At 41.8% G+C, this 23,256-nt stretch overlaps 1 protein-coding gene across 3 annotated transcripts in view; it reads left to right on the top strand.

The window, feature by feature from the left end:
• Positions 1-23,256, top strand: part of ADAMTSL1 (ADAMTS like 1) — an 827,290-nt gene that overhangs the window by 751,388 nt on the left and 52,646 nt on the right. For all 3 annotated transcript variants that reach the window (XM_072959360.1, XM_072959358.1, XM_072959359.1), the window contains 2 exons: positions 751-930; positions 4,614-4,748. In XM_072959360.1, the coding sequence (XP_072815461.1) occupies positions 751-930; positions 4,614-4,748 (315 nt within the window). The remainder of the gene's footprint in view (positions 1-750; positions 931-4,613; positions 4,749-23,256) is intronic.

Below are 23,256 nucleotides of genomic sequence, written 5' to 3'. Positions count from 1 at the left end.
GTGCCCACACTCTCCCCAGCTTGCTCTCACAACAGTGAACTTGGATTGAGGAGAGGGCAGAATACATTTGGGAGTTTGATATTTACAAATGTTAGCCACTATATATAGAAATAGATTTTTTTTAAGTTTCTTTTGTATAGCACAGCAAACTATGTTCATTCAATATCTTGTAATAACCCTTAATGGAAAAAAATATGAAAACAAACATGGTTGCCAAAGGGGAAGGGGGGAGGGGAAGATATTACAGTATCTTATAATAACCTATAATTGAAAAGAACACGAAAAAGAATATATATAAGCAAAACTGAGTCACTATGCTATACACCAGAAACTAGCACATAGATATACTTCGACTGTACTTCAATTAAAAAAAAAAAGTGTTGTGTTTGTTTCCTGTCTCTGTCAGTCATTCATTTTCACTGATATATAGGTTTGATTCTTAGGTGTTTTCTCCAAAGAATGGGGGTACCCTTCTTCCATCCTGGCAAGTGCCCTTTCCCAGCTGCCTCCTTCCTCTTCTTTTAACCAACCTCTCTCTTCCTGCCTCATCAGTGTCAGTTTTAAAAACCAAAAGATCTCAAGACAGCTGAGAGGTCGGAGGCCTTATTTAGTTTGGCTGAAGGACAGTAGAAGACGCCCAGGCAGGTGCTTCCTGCAGGGCAGCCCCGGGGCGGGCCCGCCTAGAGGCTGTAAATGTCTCGGGGATCACCTGAATGTGTTGGCCTATAAGTTTGTTTTTTTTCTTCCTAGGTGTGCCTGAAGCTGAAGTAACTTGGTTCAGGAATAAAAGCAAACTGGGCTCCCCCTACCATCTGCACGAGGGCTCCTTGCTGCTCACAGCCGTGTCCTCCTCGGATCAAGGCCTGTACTCCTGCCGGGCAGCCAATCTGCATGGGGAGCTGACCGAGAACACCCAGCTACTGATCCTAGGTAAACACCTCGAGGCTGGCTGCCCCTGGTGAACCCCGCTGAGGGGCCTGTCTAACCCACCCTCTCCACCTCCTCTTGTCCCTCATCTGGTTAAGTGCATAAAGGTAGAATCAATATCCCTTCTCTTCCCTCACCTAGGGGCCATCCGCTAGAGAGAAAACAGACTTTGGGGTCAAGCAGGCATCAGTTTGAACCTTGGCTCTACTGCTAACTCACTGTGTGACCTTGGGCAAGACACTTAACCTTGCTAAGCTGTAGATGCTGGTCTCTGTGTAGAAACCTGCAGTGTGAGGACTGCCTATATTTGGGGTGGTATGTGGCAAACAGGCAATGGAAGTAAAGCAGTTATTCTTACCTCCTGTGTTAAGGACTTCTTTGAGAATCAGAAAAAAAGCTATAGAAGACCTTCTCCAGAAAAGTTTATGCATGCAAAATTTTTCAAATAATTTCAGGAAGTTCATTCATGGTCCAGCCCACCTCACATCCACACTTGTACCCCCTGTCTTAGTCCGTTTGGGCTGCTATAGCAAATCACCACAAACCAGGTAGCTTAGAAACAACAGAAATTTGTTTCTCACAGAAACTGAGAGAAACTGGAAGTCCAGGATCTGGGTGCCCGTATGGTGGGGCTATGGTGAAGGCCCTCTGCCTGGCTGAGGAATGATGGCTTCTTGCTGTGTCCTCATGTAGCAGAAGGGAAGAGCCAGCTCTCTGGGGTCTCTTCTCCGAGGGCATTAGTCCCCATCATGAGGGCCCCACCCTCATGAGCTAATCATCTCCCAAAGGCCCCACCATCACCTTGAAGGGGTTAGGATTTCAACATACAAATTTTGGGGGACACAAACATTCAGACTTTAGCACCCCCAAACATGAGAACCCCTGAGTCTAACACAGTTCCTGGCATAAAATAGTTATTTTAAAATAACAACAGTTGCTGGGACACCACCCCACACTCACTGATGCCCGAGGCTGAATTCCAGCTATAACCCTTTTGTCCCCTGGATTAGGAACCCTCTTTCTCTTCCTCACAGAGTCTGGAATTTAGTGGGATGCGGTAAAGAAGCTTGTTTTGTCTTGCTTTTAAAAAAAAAAAAGTCAATTATTAGAGCGTGCACACACACACACACACACACACACACACACACACACACACACACACACACACACACACGATGGACTTCCTCAGGGAAAATAAGTAAACTTTATGCTTGTATTTTCCCACCCCAAATTGATGATGTACCAAAGCACAGAGTCTCCAGCCCCTGCCCGCTCAGATTTCAGAGAGGCCCAGATGGGTTTTCATCTCACCAGTGGCTGCATAAACTTCTAGTCATCTTAAGAAGCCACAGAAAATCAGCTCCATGAAGGATGTTATTTGTTTCGTGTTGGGTTTCATCTGGCTGCGCTGCTAGTCTGGAGCCCGAGGCCCAGAGACCGTTGCCCCACACTGAGTTACGGTGCCTGCCATGGGGTTTTCCTCCTTAATAGCCCTTCCTCGTGGCCTCCACTAGAGAGATGAAAGCATGGGACCTGTAGCAGCTACTGCAGTTCCGCTGATGAAGTGTGCCGGCTCCGGGAGCCGGGGCTGCTGCGTTCCAGCTCCAATTCGGTGTGACCGTGCACGTGGCGTTTGGAGAGCATAATGGCTTCCTATTTTAATCAAACTGGATGGGGAAAAAAGTCACTACTTAGATCCTTAATTTTAGGGCTTTCCTCAATCAGAAGTCTTGGTTTTATTCATCAGTTTGTTCATTTTTATAGGTACTTTACGGACCTAGGAGTAATGTTTTTCTTTTTTTAAATCAGCCCAAAATGTGACTTCGTTTTTAAATGAGGGATTTCCTGTGTAAAGCTGAGGTTTGATGCCACAGTGTGTGACTTAACCTGTAACATGGAGACCTGAAGTGTCGTGAGGCTGACTCTCATTCCTGCATTCATATAGCCATTGGACGAATATTCATTAAGGGTTGCCTCTAAGTCCCGTGTAGAGCTTTAGGATAAATACAAGTGGTGACTTCTGTCCTTGGGGAATTTACAGTTCCCCTAGGAAGATTGTCAGGATATGCCCTGAAAAAGTAAATTATGATAGAAGCTGTGAGGGCGTCCGGTGGGGCTGACGTTTGGCCCAGAAAGATCAATGGTTTTGAAGAGGGGACATAATCTCCCGTTTTGTATCTTACTAAATAAACAAAGGCTTCTTGAGTTTAATATTCTTGAAGGACTATTCACTACTCAATTTCAGTAGTCTTGAGGGAATTCCATGTCTCTCAATATTCAATTTCAATGTTTTTGAGGGAATATTAAAAAGGAAGAGAGGAAGAAAGTCTAGGTGTGAATAAACTGTCACTATCAACTAAAATCACGGTGTTTCATAGTAGAAAGAGACCTTGGGAATGATGAGGTTTGTCATCCTTTTATAGATGAGGAAAGCTAAGGCTTGGAGTAAGTGACTTGCCCAAGTTAGTGAATAAAAGAGCCAGAGCTCACATTGAGGGTCCTTGAATCCGATCATGATGTTTTTACAGTATACCATGTAAAGAATATTTTTAGATTATCCATTATATATATATAATGTCTTTATAATGCTTAAATTATATATATCAAGCTCATCATTGTTTTCTGTATGTGAAAGTCTTTTACCAAGGCTTGAAGTAGATTCAAACAGCATTGTGACGGATTTCTTTGCCATCCCTAACAAGTACTGAACAAGGTGGCAAGCACACAGTAGGCCCTCACTGAACACTGCTGAAATGACCATCAGTTAGAGGGCAGCATTCCTGCTTCTCTTTCCACTGCAACAAGTGCTCTAGAGAAAAAGTGCTGGGGGTTTGGCCTTGGAATGTGAATTGCAGTGCTGCAGGAGACGCAGCAAGAGGGGGACGGACTCCTGCTTCCTTCCCAGGAGAATCTGGGGTCATCCTACCACTACATTTAGCCGGTCCCTGCCTCTTTATTTGTTATATGGAAATAGTAAACAAGTCGCCACATTCCCCATTTTTGTCACTTTTAGCTCTGGTTAACTGTGGTTCCTAATGATGTCAGCCCTGACTCCTTATAAGATTTTGAATAACAAGTCATCCCTGTCCTTATCTGGTCCTACTTGGGCATAAAAATCCAGATCACAAAGCAAATTGCCAGCTTCACAATTTTCTGGACCCTTTTCTTCAAAGAAAAAAACACTCACAGGATCCTTTTACCTAAGAAATTCCTGTGGTGTATCCCCGTCTGTGGAGACCAAAAGAAAGTACCTCCCTCTAAACGATGTTCTAAGAGTTAAATAAATCAAGGAGTATAAAATATTTTAGCACAGGACTTGGCATACAGTAAATGCTGAAGAAGTGTTGGGTTTTTCAAGTGTCTTTATAGTGTGCTTCCATTTACCTGCACATCTATAGAGTACCCAGTGGTACCACGGTATAAAGTGGTATACAGTAAGGAATTCCAGAAATCAGCATGCCTGATGCTTATTACTAACTTTACTGTTTCAGGCACCAAATATTATGTTTGAAATTCTGACTCACCTTGATAGGAACATCTTCTCTATGGGAAAAACAATATTAAAGGCAATGATAGTAATGCCCGCCTTACACACAGACACACTTACACGCATGCCCACCTCTCCCTCTCCCCTTAAACAGCAGTGATGCTTCAACCTGCCTGATCCACCATCTGCCTTCTCACAGATCCCCCCCACGTCCCCACGCAGTTGGAAGACATCAGGGCCATGCTTTCAGCCACTGGACCGAACCTTCCTTCGGTGCTGACGTCTCCTGTGGGAACACAGCTGGTCCTGGATCCTGGGAATTCCGCTCTCCTTGGTGAGTCCAACCCTCTGGAACATTAGGCAGAAATCCAGGGCTGGACAGGATTTATGGATGGGTGACTGCTCGTAGGTGGGAGGGAGGCAGCAGTGGGGGGTGGCCAACAGGAAATCACTAAATTGCCTACAGGATCCAGACTCACTAGTGGAAACTTGGCTGACTTTCCATCTGAGGTGAATGCAGTTCTTAGTCTGGACTCCAGCTTGTTCAAAGTCCAGTGTGGCTCCGTTCTGAATCCTCTGGGGCTGATGCCACAGTCCAGATCCTCTCAATCAGATTGATGCTCTGAACTCTGAGAAGGATAAAGCATTAAAGAACAGCTTCTATATCTCATCTCCCTTTGCCAATTGTATCCCAGGACTCCCCTATGACCTCCTCTTACCTAAATTAGAGCTATAACAACCTTTCAAGGAGAAAATGGCATTATCAGTACCTCTCCAAGGCCAGGCAATCTGTTTAAGCCTCCTTCAGTAGCTAGGGCTTAATACCAACCCAGACAGACTCCTCAAGGCAAGTGTTTAATGCCACCAGGTACAATTTCCCTGGAATCTGTCATTGGGAACCTTCACCCAGTTATTGCCCACATGGCTGGTGCCTCATGTAGCAGAGAATTGTATCCAGGTCCTGGGCCCCTCACACCAGGACCATGGAGATGCCAGAACAACCTCTACAATCCCAGCATGACCTCTGGAGATGGTCAGGATGGAAAAGAATTCTTTGGCCTTCAAGGCCTGGGAAAATCAGGTCTACAAAATGGAGGAAGTCTTCGCCCCAGATGTTGGTCGTGGTAACCAGAATTATTCCCTTGGCTCAGTGTGGAAAGTTCCTCTACCTCTACCCTTACCCTCACCCACTAGCAGGGAACAGGAGGCCCATGGGTTCCCAGTCATACTAGTGGTAACATGGCTACAAGGCTTGGTATCTTTAGGGCAATAACACAGGAAGATTACCTTCAGTTTTTGTTATCATCTGAAATTAGTGAAGAATGCATATGCGCATAGGCAAAAAGCTTCTGATTTCTTTGTTTCTGATCTGGGTGAAAACAAGACACAGATAGAGTAAAAGGCAGCCCTCTTCTGTTTCTCATAACTTAGAGAAACTTGGCATCAGAATTCATAGTTTAAAACTGTCAGAGGGTGCATCTAAGTGGTAAATTTATTAGATTAAATGTGTGCATTGTAAACCTTTTTTATTTTAGACCCGTCACTCTGAGAGATTGTCATAATATTTATCATAGCCCAGTCACTAGCAGGGTGTGCAGCAACAGTTTATTTTCAAAATCAGTAACTCTTGGGTCACTCAGTGCCATTCAGCATCCTGGAGAAGTTAACCTGCTCATATTTTTCCATGATAACTTTACTTTCTTTCTCCCGTATTCTGGAATAATATTTTGTCTCATTTTAGGCAATAAGAATTTAGTGTGCTTTATGCTGCTGCATTCCATTTCCAGTTTATGGGGCTTTGTTACCTTAGACTGGTATTTAAATCTGACCGTTAAGAGATACCTTAATGCCCTAGTTCATATACAGATTGCTCTACTTGAATAAACCACTGAGTCAGTATCCATAAAGCCCCTGAAAGTAACTGTGTGGGCAAAATGGACTCTAGTGGTCAATGTCAGTGTCTTGCCAACACTATAGAACTAGGAGAGATCCACGTGGAATTGTGGAGATGAATTAGGGAATGATGTCAAGTACCAGGACTCTGAGAAGAAGGTCACTGAGACATAGCCTCATTGTTAGGCTTTGGAGCTGAGCACTGAAGGAACTGGGGTGGGGATTCAAATAGGCACAAAGGAAAGGAAACAGGCACTCACGGTGAGGAAGATGCCATGAGCCCAGAGATGAAAATGTGTGGGATGTGTATGAGGTATCTGCTCAGAAAAAGCTGTAAAATCCTCTCCTTTAAAACTGATGATAGGCAGCTAAACTGGGGTAGAAAGTAGGCCTTCTAAAGGAACAAGCCTCAGCCAGAGCTTGTCCACTCAGGTTTGACTCCAGCCCTTACCGCAAATGTTCCAAGAGCCTCCTTCTATCTCGAGCCTCCCGGCTAGTGACTCATCCTGATCTGTTAGTTCATTCCTTCCCGTTTGGACCAGCTCCCATCCCTGGCTCCTATTGGTGGTCCTTTCAGACCAGAGTGTGCATTCTGGGTATATGAAATAGGCCAAAGAGAGGCCAAAGAAGAGATTCTGCATAGGGCTGCTCAGAACTTAGAATGGTAAACGGCATTAAATCTTGGAGGACCTTGATTATTAGACTATGGAAATAGATCTGTGTGGAGAGATCTTCAGAGGGTGTTTAAGTAGGAGACTGATGCAGTTAAAGTAATATTTGAAAGATGAGTCTGACATTCTATAAGAGTGAGTAATCAGTAGTGGGAGAGTTAATGAAGAAACACTACTTTCAGGGTAACAGATGTTCTAGATCAGGATGGAAATATGTGGCAAAGAGCCTTGTTAATCACCCCTTCCACAGCCAAGTCACCCCTAATCAATCCATGGCACTCACTCAGCCCAGGCTCTGACTTGGAATTCATCTTAACGTTCCCACGAAGCACACTGGCAGTTGATACACAGGAGAAAAGCCATTTGCCAGCGCCACTGCAGCCAGTAAATGTAGAGACTGCTGTGTGTGTATTTCTCCCATCTACAAGGTATTTGGCTGCAACACATTGAAAGAACTCCCTGATTCTGTGGCACAGGGACAATAACTCATGGGCTTTGATTCTATGGTTTCGTGGGAGGAAGGGGAGAAGGGAGATTTGGGGTTTTTAAAGTCGTGTGTCAGAGCTAACTCTTCTGCATAAAGATTTGAGTGTTGAGACTCCCAGTAGGTGCATCTGTTCCAGAAAGGGCTGTTTCAGTTTTCAGACACTCTGGCATTGATTTCACTTCAAGCCACTGCTACATCTTTCAAGAAGGAGTGTTCACTGAGTGACACATGCATTGGGTTCATCTGGGCCTCACGTCCCATAACTGTAAATGAAGACTTGGGACTAGTGAGTCCCTTGCCATCCTCACACACTGCTCTCTGACATGGAAAATATCCAGTAGAGGCTCAGCTGTGCAGAGTGGACCCAGCCTCACTGAATCTGTTGTCCCAGCCAAGACAAGTCCTCATTTTTTTTTGTCCTTGTTTCCCAGCTGGCCCTTGTGCAGGGAGGCCTAAACTGCACCAGCTGTTCTGGAGGGCAAGGCCAATGCCCATGCCTCCAGGCCCAAGCGGTACCCTGCAGGGCTCCATTTTTAAAGCAGCAGCATCAAATGCCTTCTCCAAAGCACCTAAACCCTTTTGCAGCCTTCTGTTCAATATTTTTTGTGGCCACTAAGGGCCAACACTAATATTTCTCACAGTACCACTTATAGGGCATTAACTTTGATATTTGAAAAATAACTTGTATTGGAGTTTTTATTATAAAAGCAATACATCTTCACTGTAGAGCAGTTAAAAATAGAAGCAAAAAGATGATGAAAATGATCTATAATTACCTAGCCCAGAGGTAACCAGTGCAACTTTTCTTTTTCCTGGCCACTAATATATACATTATATGTATTTTTGGTCTAAAATGAAATCATACTCTAAATACTACTTGTAACTTTTTTCACTTAATGGTATATAACAACCATCTTCCAATCATTGTCGCTAAATATTTTTCTATAATTTTGTTTTTGATGGCTGTACTGGTAGGAGGTACCATATCTTATTCAACAAATTCTCTAATGTTGAACTTCCCAATTCTGTGCCATCTTTTGCTAATATAGAAACATAGATATGATGAATACTCTTAATCCTAAATACTTGTGTACATCCCTGTTTATTTAGAATCAATTTCTAGAAGTGGGATTACTGTTTCAAGAATTTTGTATATTTTAGATTTTTGCAATATGTTGTCAAATTGCCCTCGAAAAAGGTTCTGTACCCCTGTTAATATCTACCAGCACTATATGAGAATTCCCATTTCCCCCAAATATTATCAACACTAGGTATGGCCAAGAGTTATTACATTTACCATTTTAATTGGTGAATATACAGTAGTATAAAATACAAAAAGTGGTATAATTTTTTATTTTTATCTTTTGATTATGATTTTTCAGTAATTTTGTTTTTAATGTTTATCAGTCATTTACATTCATTTATGAATTGCCTGGTCAGGTTCTTTGTCCATTTTTTAATAGGTATTTAACCTATTTTATTGATTTTTAACATCCAATATATAGATATATTTGATATGAAATTTTTTATTGAAGTATAGTTGATTTACATTTCACTAAGCATAATACCCTCCAGGTCCATAAGTGTTGTTGCAAATAGCTAAAATTCATTTGACTTTGTGGCTGAGTAGTATTCCGTTGTGTGTATATACCACATCATCTTTATCCATTCATCTGTCAGTGGACACTTAAGTTGCTTCCATATCTTGGCTATTGTTAATAATGCTGTTGTGAACATGGAGGTATATGACATAGAAGCTTTTAAGTTTTGTAACAGCCTTATTGAGAGATAACTAATGTACAATAAATAATACATATGTAAAGTCTAAAATTATATATTCTGACATATGACTGCACCTATGAAACCATTACCATGATCAACATAATGAACATATCCATCATTCCCAACAGTTACCTTGTGCCCCTTTATAATTGTTCCTTCACACCCCTGCCCTACCCACTCCCACCCCAGGCAACACTGATCTGCTGTCAGTATAGATTAGATTGGATTTCTAGAATGTTACATAAAAAAGAATCATACTTTTGGGAGATTTGGCTTCTTTCACTCAGGATCATTATTTTGACGTTTGTCCGTATTGTAACTTGCATCAGTAGCACATTTCTTTCTATTTTTGACTAGTGTCCATGGTACAGATACAGAACAGCTTGTTCAGTCACTTACCTGTGGAGCGACACCATTTCCCATTTCTGGTTGTTACAAATGAAGCTTATGTATGTATTCATGTACTAGTCTTTGTATGGACACATGCTTTCACTTCCCTCGATTAAACACCTAAAAGTTAAATAGCTGGATCATATGGTAGGTAGATGTTTAACATGTTAAGAAATAGCCAAACTGTTTTCCAAAGTGGTTGCCCAATTTACATCCCTACCAGCAGTGCCCGACAGTTCTAGTTCACATTCTGACCAACACTAGCTATAGTCCATCTTTTTAATTTCAAACGTTCTACTAGGTGTGTAGTGGTTTCTCACTGTGGTTTTTTTTTTAACATTTTTTTATTGATTTATAATCATTTTACAATGTTGTGTCAAATTCCAGTGTAGAGCACAATTTTTCAGTTATACATGAACATCTATATATTCATTGTCACATTTTTTTCTCTGTGAGCTACCATAAGATCTTGTATATATTTCCCTGAGCTATACAGTATAATCTTGTTTATCTATTCTACAATTTTGAAATCCCAGTCTATCCCTTCCCACCCTCTGCCCTCTTGGCAACCACAAGTTTGTATTCTATGGCTATGAGTCTATTTTTGTATATTTATGCTTTGTTTGTTTGTTTGTTTTTTAGATTCCACATATGAGCGATCTCATATGGTATTTTTCTTTCTCTTTCTGGCTTACTTCACTTAGAATGACATTCTCCAGAAGCATGCATGTTGCTGTAAATGGCGTTATGTTCTCGGTTTTCATGGCTGAGTAGTATTCCATTGTATAAATATACCACCTCTTCTTTATCCAAGCATCTGTTGATGGACAATTAGGCTGTTTCCATGTCTTGGCTATTGTAAATAGTGCTGCTATGAACATTGGGGTGCAGGTGTCATTTTGAAGTAGTATTCCTTCTGGATATGTGCCCAGGAGTGGGATTCCTGGGTCCTATGGTAAGTCTATTTGTAGTCTTTTGAGGAATCTCCATACTGTTTTCCACAGTGGCTGCACCAAACTGCATTCCCATCAGCAGTGAAGGAGGGTTCCCCTTTCTCCATAGCCTCTCCAGCATTTGTCATTTGTGGATTTTTGAATGACGGCTATTCAGACTGGTGTGAGGTGATACCTCATTGTAGTTTGGATTTGCATTTCTCTGATAATTGGTGATATTGAACATTTTTTCATGTGCCTATTGATCATTTGTATGTCTTCCTTGGAAAATTGCTTGTTTAGGTCTTCTGCCCATTTTTGGATTGGGTTGTTTGTTTTTTTCTTATTAAGTCGTATGAGCTGCTTATATATTCTGGAGATGAAGCCTTTGTCGGTTTCATTTGCAAAAGTTTTCTCCCATTCCGTAGGTTGCCTTCTTGTTTTGCTTATGGTTTCCTTTGCTGTGCAGAAGCTTGTAAGTTTCATTAGGTCCCATTTGTTTATTCTTGCTTTTATTTCTTCTAGGAGAAAATTTTTGAGATGTATGTCAGATAATGTTTTGCTATGTTTTCCTCTAGGAGATTTATTGTATCTTGTCATATGTTTAAGTGTTTGATCCATTTTGAGTCGATTTTTGTATATGGTGTAAGGGAGTGTTCTAGCTTCATTGCTTTACTTGCTGCTGTCCAGTTTTCCCAACACTGTTTGCTGAAGAGACTGTCTTTATTCCATTGTATATTCTTGCCTCCTTTGTCGAAGATGAGTTGACCAAAAGTTTGTGGGTTCATTTCTGGGCTCTCTATTCTGTTCCATTGGTCTATATGTCTGTTTTTGTACCAATACCATGCTATCTTGATGACTGTAGCTCTGTAGTAATGTCTGAAGTCTGGGAGAGTTATTCCTCCAGCCTCTTTCTTTCTCTTCAGTAATGCTTTGGCAATTCTAGGTCTTTGATGGTTCCTTGTAAATTTTATTATGATTTGTTCTAGTTCTGTGAGAAATATGCCCTGGGTAATTGGATAGGGATTGCATTAAATCTGTAGATTGCCTTGGGCAGTGTGACCATTTTAACAATATTGATTCTTCCAATCCAAGAGCATGGGATATCTTTCCATTTTTTAAAGTCTTCTTTCATTTCCTTCATCACTGGTTTATAGTTTTCTGTGTATAATTCTTTTCCCTCCTTGGTTAGATTTATTCCCAGATATTTTATTACTTTGGGTGCTATTTTAAAGGGGATTGTTTCTTTACTTTCTTTTCTGTTGATTCATCGTTAGTGTAAAGAAATGCAGCTGATTTTTGAAGGTTAATCTTGTAACCTGCCACCTTGCTGAATTCTTCAATCAGCTCTAGTAGTTTTTGTGTGGACCTTTTAGGGTTTTCTATATATAGTAACATGTCATTGGCATATAGTGATATTTTTACCTCTTCTTTTCCAATGTGGATCCCTTTTATCTCTCTCTCTTGCCTGATTGCTGTGGCTAGGACTTCCAAGACTATGTTGAATAGGAGTGGTGATAGTGGGCATCCTTGTCTTGTCCCAGATTTTAGTGGGAAGCTTTTGAGTTTTTCACCATTGAGTACTATGCTGGCTGTTTGTTTGTCATATATAGCTTTTATTATGTTGAGATAATGTTCCCTCTATACCCACTTTGGTGAGAGTTTTTATCATAATTGTGTGTTGAATTTTATCAAATGCTTTTTCTGCATCTGTTGAGATGATCATGTGGTTTTTGTCCTTTCTCCTGTTGATGTGATGTATTACATCGATTGATTTGTGTATGTTGAACCACCCTTGTGTCCCTGGGATGAGCCCCACTTGGTCATGATGTATAATCTTTTTTATGTGTTGTTGGATTCTATTTGCTAATATTTTGGTGAGGATTTTGGCGTCTATGTTCATCAGTGATATTGGCCTATAATACTCTTTTTTTGTAGTGTCTTTGCCTGGCTTTGGTATCAGGGTGATGGTGGCTTCATAGAATGAGTTTGGGAGTATTCCCTCCTTTTCAATCGTCTGGAAGAGTTTGAGAAGGACTGGTATGAGTTCTTCTTTGTATGTTTGGTAGAATTCCCTGGTGAAGCCGTCCGGTCCTGGACTTTTATTTGTAGGGAGGTTTCTAATTGCTATTTCTATTTCCTTTCTAGTGATCAGATTGTTCAAGTGGTCAGTTTCTTCTTGATTCACTCTTGGTGGACTGTATGTTTCCAGAAACTTGTCCATCTCCTCTAGGTTATCCAGTTTGGTTCCATATAGTTTTTCATAATATTCTCATATGATAGTCTATATTTCTATTTTGTTTGTTGTAATTTCTCCATTTTCCTTTCTTATTTTGCTAATTTGTGCTCTCTCTTTTCTTCTTTGTGAGTTTTGCCAGAGGTTTGTCAATTTTATTTACTTTTTCAAAAAAACAGCTTTTGGTTTGGTTGATTTTTTTTCTATGGTCTTGTTAATCTCTATTGTATTTATTTCTTCCCTGATCTTTATAATTTCCTTCCTTCTGCTGCCTTTTGTGGTTTTTTGTTCTTCTTTTTCTAGTTCTTTCAGCTGGTGGGTTAAATTGTTTATTTTAGGTTGTTCTTCTTTTTTGAGGAAGGCCTGTATCGCTATCAACTTCCCTCTTAGCACTGCCTTTGCTGTGTCCCATAAATTATGTGTGGTTGTGCTTTCATTTGTGTTAAGGTTATTTTTTAATTTCAGCTTTGATTTCCTCATTGACCCATTGGTTTTTTAATAGCATATTGTTTAATCTCCATGCTTTCCTTTTTTCTCTCCTTTGTTTCTCTGTTGTTGATTTCTAGTTATGGCATTGTGATTTTAATTTGTATTCTCCTAACACCTAATAGTGTCGAGCTTCTATTCTTGTGCTTATTTGCCATCCTGATTTCTTCTTTGGTGAAATATCTATTCAGCTTTTGCTCTGTGTTTTTTTGGTTGGGTTTTTTGTTTCCTTATTATTGAGTTTTGGAAGTTCTTTATATATTTTAGACACAAGTCTTTTATCAAATAAATGTTTTCCAAATAGTATGTCCTAGTTAGTGGCTATCTTTTCACTCTTTTGTTTTTCAGAGTGCAGGTTTTAATTTGGATGAAGTTCAACTTATTAATTTTTTTGTTTTCCAGATGATACTTTTGGTGTTACATTTAAAAAATCCTTGCTTACTCCATAGTCTCAAAGACTTTCTCCCATATTTTCTTCTAAAAGTTTTATCATTTTACATTTTATAGTTAGCTCTCTCATTTACTTTAAGTTAGTTTGTATATATGGTGTGAGGTGTATACTAAAGTTCATTTTTATGCATCTGGGTACACAACTTGTTCCATTACTGTGTGTTGAAAAGGTTACTCTTTCTCCAGTGAATTGTCATCGTGCCTTTGTGGAAAATCGGTTGTCTTTATATGTGTGGGTTTATTTCTAGACTCTCTATTCTGTTTCAATGATGTATTTGTCACTTTCAGCCACATTCTAGCCAATGCCCTTTCAATCATGAGGTTTTCCAGGCTGGTTCATGGGAACAGGAAATTTTCCCTTTCAGCTCCTTCTCCTAAACCCAGAAAGTCCACTGAGTCCACCTGGGTCTCCCTGGGCTGCAGCCTGGAAATTTTCTCAGGGCACAAAGCCAGGGCAGCATAAGGCTCACCTCATTTTATTACCCATTTCTCAGGGATTAGTGTCCTTCATTGCCTAATGTCCAGTGTGTTGAAAACCACTGTTTCATTTTTTGTTCACTTTCTTATTATTTTGGTCAGGAGGGTAAATCCAGTCTCTGTTACTCCATCTTGGTCAGATACAGATATGTGTGTGTGTCTGTGAGTACACACACATACATATATAATATATAATATATATACATACATTTTTTATATATAAGTAAATATATCAAGCTGGTACCCAAGTTTGGTAATCATGTTCTAGGATTATTACATAGTTACTTTTAAGAGATAATGTCTTCCAGGGTTGGCAAACTATGGCCCAGGGGCCAAATCTAGTTCACGACTTGTTTTTGTAAATACAGCCTTATTGGCACACAGCCACACCCACTCACCTGCCTAGGAATTGGCTGTGGCTGCTTCCACACCATAATGTCAGAGCTGAGGGCTTACTATAGAAACCATGTGGCCCACAAGCCAAATTATGTCCTATCTGGCCCTTTATAGGAGATGTTTGCTGGCCCCTGATCAAGTGCATCCTGCTCATTATGCAGAAAGGATGCCGAGGTCTGTCGTATGGGTCACATGTCTCCTGTCGCCGAGGAGGATCACAGTCTGGATCACTCTGTCCTCTATCCTGCCACTGTGTTTTCTTTCTCCATGAAGTACAAGGGCCTGAAAGAGAAAAGTGAACATAACTTACAGGAGTAGTGTTCTTCCCCAGGAAGTCTAGGAAAGAGAGAAAATCTTATTATAAAGGCCCTGGACTTTTATCAGAATCAGATGACCTCAGGGACCTCCAGTAAAAAAAAACAAACAAACAAACAAACAAAAAAAAAACAGGTAATGATTTGTGGCTTAAGAAAAGCAATTCAGTACTTTTTCGTATAGCTTCTTTAGGTCCAGAACCTGTTAGAATGTCCACGGAATATATACATAAGGGTTTGTGAATAAGCGCCAGTGCCCAGTCAGAGGGACTCCCGTGCATCTCTGCCAGAAATTCATGTCATGTAGGGCCACAGGGAGCCATGCTGCACACGCCTTTTCTCACGTCTTGTGATTTACCAAGAGGAGAGCAATTCAGGCATTCAAACCTGAGTGTGCAAAACTTTCCATAAAAGAAATCATTGTGTGAGGCCCCTCTCCCCAGCTGGGGACTCAAGGGTCACAGCCAACACACACAGAAGCCCCTGGCATCAGCAGCAGCTTGCCTCCCTGGCCCTGCCCTGCACAGGGAACAGCTTCCCTTCTCAGAGCCCTTTCAGCCCCAGAGAAGCTGGGCTGTGGCCCACAGGCCACAGTCAGGCAGTGGTGGTTTCCTTCTGGCAGGTTCCCCTCTCCTCATTTGATGGGCTGAGAACCACAGAGCCCAGCTGGCATGAGATGCAGTTCCAGATGTCTCTGCTAAGAGCACTGATGCTCTGGTGGACCAAAATCTCATGCTCAAAGGTGAAAGGATGTTTCTTTGTCCAACACTGATGTTGTGACTGGGTGGCTCCTACAGATGCTCTCACAGTGAGGAGGCAGCTGGAGCTGGAATTTAGGGGACCTGGGTCTGGAGTCGAAGGTGGAGTTTACAGTACTGTTCACATGTCAACCTCTCAAGGTAGGAGGGTGTATTAGACAGTTGAATAAATATCAATGTTTGAAGTTGAAAGCCTTGGTAAAGAGCCTAAAGAAGGCAGTATGTCAAAGATCAATCAATTTACTCATTCAGTAAATATTTGTTGAGAGCCTGTTCTGTGCCAGTTTGAATTCTATTGGGGGCACTTTGAGTCTGGTGGGGAAAGTAACTCAAGTTAAGAGGACTGTGATTAAAAGAGGAGGAACTGGGTGCTTGCGGGGCCTGTGTCAGGACAGCACCCCCGATCTGAGTTTAGGCAAGGTTTCTCAGAGAAGGGGATATTTGGGCTGAATTTGGGAGACAGGGTGGAAGTTACCTAAGTGGAGAGAGGGCATTCCAGACACGAATTCCACAGCATTTCAGGCAGAGGAACCAGCAGAGGTTTTGAAGCAAGAACATCTAAAGCATCTGAGGAACCATCATAGTAAAGACTAAGGGAAGAGGGGCCTAAGATGAGGCTGAAGAGGGCAGTGGGAGAAAACTGCTGGCATTCTGAGCCACTGTAAGACTTCCACACGTGCTCTAAGTACAATGGGAAGTCTCTGCATGATTTAAAAGCAGGAGAGGACATCATCTGATTTGCATTTCTAAGAGCCCGTTCTGGCCACAACATAGAGGGTGGATTCTAGGGGAAGAGACTAGATAAAGTACACTATTTAGGAGTGGCTGCAGTATCCTAGATAAGAGATAACCGTGTCTTAGACTAGAGAACTGGAGAGAATGGAAAGAAGTGAATGAATTCAAGGATATGTAGGGAGTAATACCACTGGGACTTGGTAAATAGATTAACATGGAAGGGAAAGATAATCCATACAACCAATACGTCCTTTTTCTTTTAATTGAAGTATAGTCAGTTTACAATGTTGTGTCAATTTCTGCTGTACAGCACAATGCTTCAGTCATACATGAATATACATATATTCGTTTTCATATTCATATTCTTTTTCACCATAAGTTACTACAAGATACTGAATATGGTTCCTGTAAAAGCATCTGACTGTTTAGGCTTTTCTCTTTGCAACTACTGGACCTCCTATGTGGTGATGACGCATTTCAGTCCACTCAAGTCAAGGTGTTAGATTAAAATGGAGACCTACATAGGTGTACAACTGCACAGAGGGTGGTGATGAGGAGAAGGCTTGTCCAAAGCTTCTGTTGTTAAATCGTGACTCCTTTCCTTTACACCCAGTTGCTCAGTCTCCATCGATGCTAGGTCCTGGGCCCCGCTCCCAGCCTTGGAGGAACTGAGAAGTAGGAAGACAGACAGAAAAGCTCTGAAGAGTTGCAGAAGAAGTCAGACGGAAGAGAGGAGGGGGGTCTCTTTCTTTGAGAAAGGGGGAATCAGAGAAGGTTTAACAGAAGAACTGTTCAAACTCAGTCCTGAAGGATGAGTAAAAGCCTTCCAAGCACTGATGCAATAAACACATACTTGCTGAGTTCCTTCTATGTTCTGGGCATCACTGAAGGCACTGGGGATGCAGCAGAGAACAAAATAGATAAAAATCCCTTCTCCTATTATTGTTACCTTTTTATTGAAGTATAGTTGATTTACAGTGTTGTTTTAGTTTCTTGTGTACGACAAAGTGATTCAGTTATACATATATATATTTCTTCATATTCCTTTTCATTATAGGTTATTACAAGCTACTAAATATAGTTCCCTGTCCTATACAGTAGGACCTTGTTGTCTATCTATTTTATATATAGTAGTTAGTATCTGCTAATCCCAAACTCCTAATTTAACCATCCCCACCTCTTTCCCCTTTGGTAACCATAAGTTTATTTTCTATGTCTGTGAGTCTGTTTCTGTTCTATAAATAAGTTAGTTTGTATCATTTTTTTTTAGATTCCACATATAAGTGATATCATATTTGTCTTTCTCTGACTGACCTACTTTATTCAGTATGATAATCTCTAGTTCCATCCATGTTGCTGCAGATGGCATTATTTCATTCTTTTTATAGCTGAGTAGTGTTCCATTGTTCCATATATATATATATATATATATATATATATATATATTTGACATCTTCTTTATCTAATCATCTGTTGATGGACATTTAGGTTGCTTCCATGTCTGGGCTATTGTAAATAGTGCCGCTATGAACATTAGGATGCATGTATCTTTTTGAATTAGAATTTTCTCCAGATATATGCCCAGGAGTGGGATTGCTGGATCATATGGTAACTCTATTTTTAGTTTTTTAGGGAGTTTCCATACTGTTTTCCATAGTGTCTGCACCAGTCTACATTCCCTCCTATAGTTTAGGAGGGTTCCCTTTTCTCCACACCCTTTCTAGCATTTGTTGCCTGTAGACTTTTTAATGATGGCCATTCTGACCGGTGTGAGGTGCTACCTCACTGTAGTTTAAAAAAAAATCCCTTCTGTTATACTGTTTACATTGTAGTAAGGGAAATAGAAAATAAACATAATTAAGTAAACGGCAGAGTATGTTAGATGGGGTGAGTGCTATGGGAAGAAGGATGGCTAGAGCCTACGTGGGATAGGATGCGGTTTTAAATTAGATGGGCAGGAGAGGACTGACTGACTGCGACAGGAATCCTTGAGCAAAGACTTGAATGTGAGCTCTAAGCCATGTCTGGAGGAAGAGAAGAGCGTCGTAGGCAGGGAAAGGGCAAATGTGCAGTCCTTGAGGCGGGGACATGCCCGTGTGTTCAAGGAACAACAGGCAGGCAGGTGTGGGTGGCGGGAGCAGAGTCATCAGGGTTGTGTGTGGAGAGACAAGATGAGAGGTAATAAGGCTGAGGACAGATTGTGTAAGGCCTTGTAAATGCTCATGTTAAAATAACAGTGAGAAAGAAATCTATAAATGCCCAAATTTATAAACAGACTCAATATTGCACTGAGCATCACGGGCTTTTCCAGGATTAGGGAAGGGCAGGCAGAAGTGATTTCTTTTATTGGCAACCATGTGGCCAACTGAATGTTACAGAGCTGACTCTAGTAAAACACAGGCTTATCAGGCTGGCTCTGGTACAAGCCAATATTGCTGGCTTAATTTGATTCACATGTGTTGTGCACCTGCTACATCTACCTGGCCCTGAGCTGGGCTCCTGCTGGCAAGTGCCTGGCTATTTCCTGCACCGAGGAAGGGGTTCCTGACTACACAATAGAGTCACTTAGGAAGCAAAAAGGAAAAAAGTATTCCACCAATTAAGACGGAATCTCTGGTCTGGGGTGGAGTTAGGCATCAGTACTTTTAAAAATGGATTCTCATAACCTGAATGGAATTTCAAAGTCACTTCCTTCTCCTCTTCTACCCATGTAGAGGCTGGTATTGGAAAACGGTATGTTTTATCATTTACAATATTTCAGCCTGGCATTCAAGGCTCTGTGCTACCCAGACTTAGCTGCTTCATCCATCCGTCCATCTTATTCCTGAGTCAAATCCAGTTCACTTTTGAACAACACAGATTTGAACTGCACAGGGGTCCACTTACATGTCCATTTTTTCCCCAATAAATATACAAATGGTTCTCCTTATTTGCTGGCTTTGCATCCATAGATTCAACCAACCACAGATTAAAATTTCCACCTGCAGTTGGTGGAATCCCCAGATGGGGAACCCACAGACATGGAGGGCCAACTATGCTGTGCCATTTTATATAAAGGAATTGAGAATTGAGGATTTGATTTAGGCAAGTAATCAATCCACTGTGGATACAGGGGGCTGAGTGGAGTTCCCCCCATTCCAGTCAAACTTTCCCATAGTAATTGCATGGCCTTGAGTTTTCCTTGCCTGGAATACCGTCTCCCTTATCTTCCTCTCTGGCTAAATCCTGAAAGTCTTCAAGGCACAGCCAAGCCCTTCTGTGAAGCCTTCCTGCAGTGCTCTAGCATGAGTGATCTCTCCCTGCGTGCCTATTAAGGGACCTGCTCTAGACCAGGGGTGCACAAACTTTTGTGATAAAGAGCCGATAGGAAAAACTTGAGGTGTTGAGGGCCATAAGATATTGCAAAGACTCAACTCTGTTATTGTAGTGTACAGCAGCCATAGGCAATAAGTAGACGAATGGATGTGTCTGTGGTCCACTAAAACTTTATTTACAGAAACAGGGCTGGCCTTGGCCCCCAGGCCATGGTTTGTCTGTAGACCACTGATGAGACACTTAACCTACAACGCCTTGTATTACTAAAGGTATTCCTCACCTGCGTCTCCCAGCTAGATCCTGGGTCCTGGGGAAAGAGGCTCCTTAGAGACTCTCAGGTAATTTAAAACAGGGCTAGGGAGCAGAGCTTTGGCTTAGAAGTCCTTGTGAGTCATTTCCACCTCTTATTTCTATTATAATCGTAGCTCTGTCATCTGTCCCACGTAGCTCCACCCTCACCCCACCCCGGGGCACTTCCTGATTGTTCTGGTACAGGCTAGATTGGGCACTTCCTGAACCCAGTTACGAGGAAATTCACATGGCAACAGTCAGTGAGGACCCCAGGCCACACCTGTTGGGAAGCCACTTTTCCTATGATGGTTAGGAAGACTAAGATCATCACTGCTTCCTCTCTAAAGATAGCTATGGAAGCAGCAAGTTCTGATGGTCAAAGGTTAAGTAAAAATTAATCCATAGTGGGGGCCGCTCCCCATCAGAAACTGCAGGTGTGGCATGGAAAGTGATGCATAGGAAAGGTTTTTAAAAACCATGAAGGAGAAGGCTCACATACTTGATGAGGAAAGGGAAAGAAGAGGAATTGATCCCGACCCTTTTCAAAGAGACATGAGTTGGCATCTGTTTCCTCACTTATATTGGGACCCTGACGTTTTATGTCACATGGAACCTGCTTCTGTTTTCCTATAGCTTTGCCCACAAAGAGAATATGCTTTGCTATTAAGACAAGAAGTCAGCACTTTGTGGTTGTTTATGGCCCACGTTTATGTACTTTGTGTCTCTCTCTTTTTTTTTTTTTTTTTTAAGTAAAATCCCAAGTAGAGACTAGAGCGCACATAGGAACTGCAGGAAGCTCTGTAGCACACAGAGTGTAAAACGAAATCAGTATTTCAGCGGGCATTCATGAGGGGGCCACAGGAAGGAGCAGAGCGGCTCTTTGGACTGGAGTGAACATTCGTAAATTTAAAAAGACACTAGAGCATAAGTGACCCTTAAAATAGTTGGACACAAAAAGCGAGGCAGTAAATCTCCCTGCCTAGCCACTGTTCCAGGCCACAGCAAGCATCCAGGCACGGGCTTATTTTAAGACTCCAAACAGTCAGGAAATGGGGACCTTGAGAAACTCACACACACTTGCCCCTGCCCTTTCCTGGCACCAGGACACAATTCCCAGGCCATCTGCCGTCCTCACCATGTTTGACAGGAATGACGTGAATGAGGTGGATGTCCCTAAAATAGATAGGTATTGAAAGCCCATCAGTGGGAAAATGAGGAACTCTTACACTTTTCCTGATAAATCCTTCCTCAGCCCTGAACCGGCTCTTGAAAATACCCACGCTGGTTCTGTGCTTCTTTGTCTGCGTGGTGCTAGAGGCAGGTTTACAGCCACCTCAGGGCCCAGAGGCACATGGTAGAGCAAGGCAGGATCGTGACCTAAGACCTCCTCCTGCCTCAGTTGCTTGGACACTTTATTGAGTAGAGAGAACACTTCGCAGGACACTTTGTAGAGGAGAGGAGGGGGCACCTCAATTAGGAGACCCATTTCTAAACCCTCAGCTTCTGCTTCCTCGTTTATAAATAATTGTCTTAGTCTGGGCTGCTGTAACAAATGCCACAGACCGGGTAGCTTATAAACAGCAGAAATTTATTTCTCACAGTTCTAGAGGCCAGAAGTCCAGGATCACAGTGTCAACATGGTCACACTCTGGTGAAGACCCCTTTCCTGATCCCTAGCCAGCAGCTTCTCGCTGTGTCCTCACAAAGTGGAAGGACCCCTAGTCCCTGTTATAAGAACACTAACCTATTCATGAGGGCTCCACCCTTACGACCTAAGCACCCCACGAAGGTCCTACCTCCTAATACCATCACACTGGGCATTAAGATTTCAACATATGAATTTGGGCAGGGGGAGACACTAACATGCAGACCATAGCAGTAATACCCATCTGACAGAATTAATTGTACTAAGGGTTAAATGAGAGATCATCTGCAGCCTGCCCAGTTTAGTGCCTGGTATGAAGTAGATCCTAAAGTATGTTACCTTCTTGCCTCCGTAACTGACTGTGAACCAAGAAGTCCATTCCGTTCTCTTCTTCACTAGGATCTGCCACAAGTTCTTTCTTATAGGAATGTGTTGCCATTGTGAGTGCGAATTACTGGTTGAAAATCACTCAGGAGATCGGTGCCTTGTAGAAGAGTTCACTGTGTGCCGGGTTCTGGGTAGGAGCAGAGAAGCATGAGGTGTGTCCCCTGACATAAAGAACTTCGAATCTAGTGAGAGAGAAAAGATCAGCACAGAAAGAATGGCGGGGAAGCAGTGGTAAGTCCATGAGGAAGAATAGCTGTGAATTTATAATAAAAGACTAAGGTTTCCCTCTTCTTCTAGAAGTTCTCTTCCCATCTCTTCATCTGCCCCATGCTGTCTTTTGGGGCCATTCACACGCACATTAGAGCTCGCTGAGCACAGCAGCTGGAAGCACTGGCTCTGAAGCCAGAAGGCCTGGCTCTGCCACATGCCAGCAGCTGCATGACCTTGAGCAAGTTCTGGAATTCCTCTGCCTTTGACTGTAAAGTGGAGGTAATAACTGTATATATACCCCCAGGGTTTTTTGAAAAGAGTAAACGAGGTGATGTGTGTAAAGCACTTGTGCCTTGGCACGCAGTAAGTACTCGGTTAATTTCAGTCATCATTACCTTGGCAGTACCTGCTCTTGCCCCAGCCCTCCCCTTCTTGAAGTAGAGGAACAAGGAACTTAAGAATGCCCCTGGGATACTGTATTATTATATACTTGAAAGTTGCTAAGAGAGTGAATCTGAAATGTTCTCACCACGAAAAGAAATGGTAATTATGTGAGGCGATGGAGGTGTTAGCTGACACTATGGTGGTGATCATTTTGCAGTAACTAAGTGTATTAAATCAACACTTTGTACACCTTAAACTTATATAGCATTATATGTCGATTGTATCAATAAAAGCTAGAAAAGAAGAAGAAGAATAAAAAAAAAAGAATGCCTGTGGGGGCCAGGTCCTGGAGGCAGGGATAAAGAAGCTAGATTCAGGCCTCAAGTCAACCTACCTTTTCCTTCACTTACCCATATTATGCTACTTGTATTTCCTTTACATGTTGGCTAGTTAATTTAATATACACTTTAGTCAAGTTTCTTTGACAATTCCAGCCTATCTCAGGTAAATTAAGCAAGAAGAAGGAAAGAGTTTTTGCTCACTCCTGAACCCAGACAGGTGTAAAGAGCATGATCTAAAGAGCATGAATCAGAGATGAATTAT

This window comes from Vicugna pacos, chromosome 4 (genome assembly GCF_048564905.1).
Source record: "Vicugna pacos chromosome 4, VicPac4, whole genome shotgun sequence".
NCBI classification, from domain to species: domain Eukaryota; kingdom Metazoa; phylum Chordata; class Mammalia; order Artiodactyla; family Camelidae; genus Vicugna; species Vicugna pacos.
This window is presented reverse-complemented; position numbering and strand designations above follow the sequence as displayed.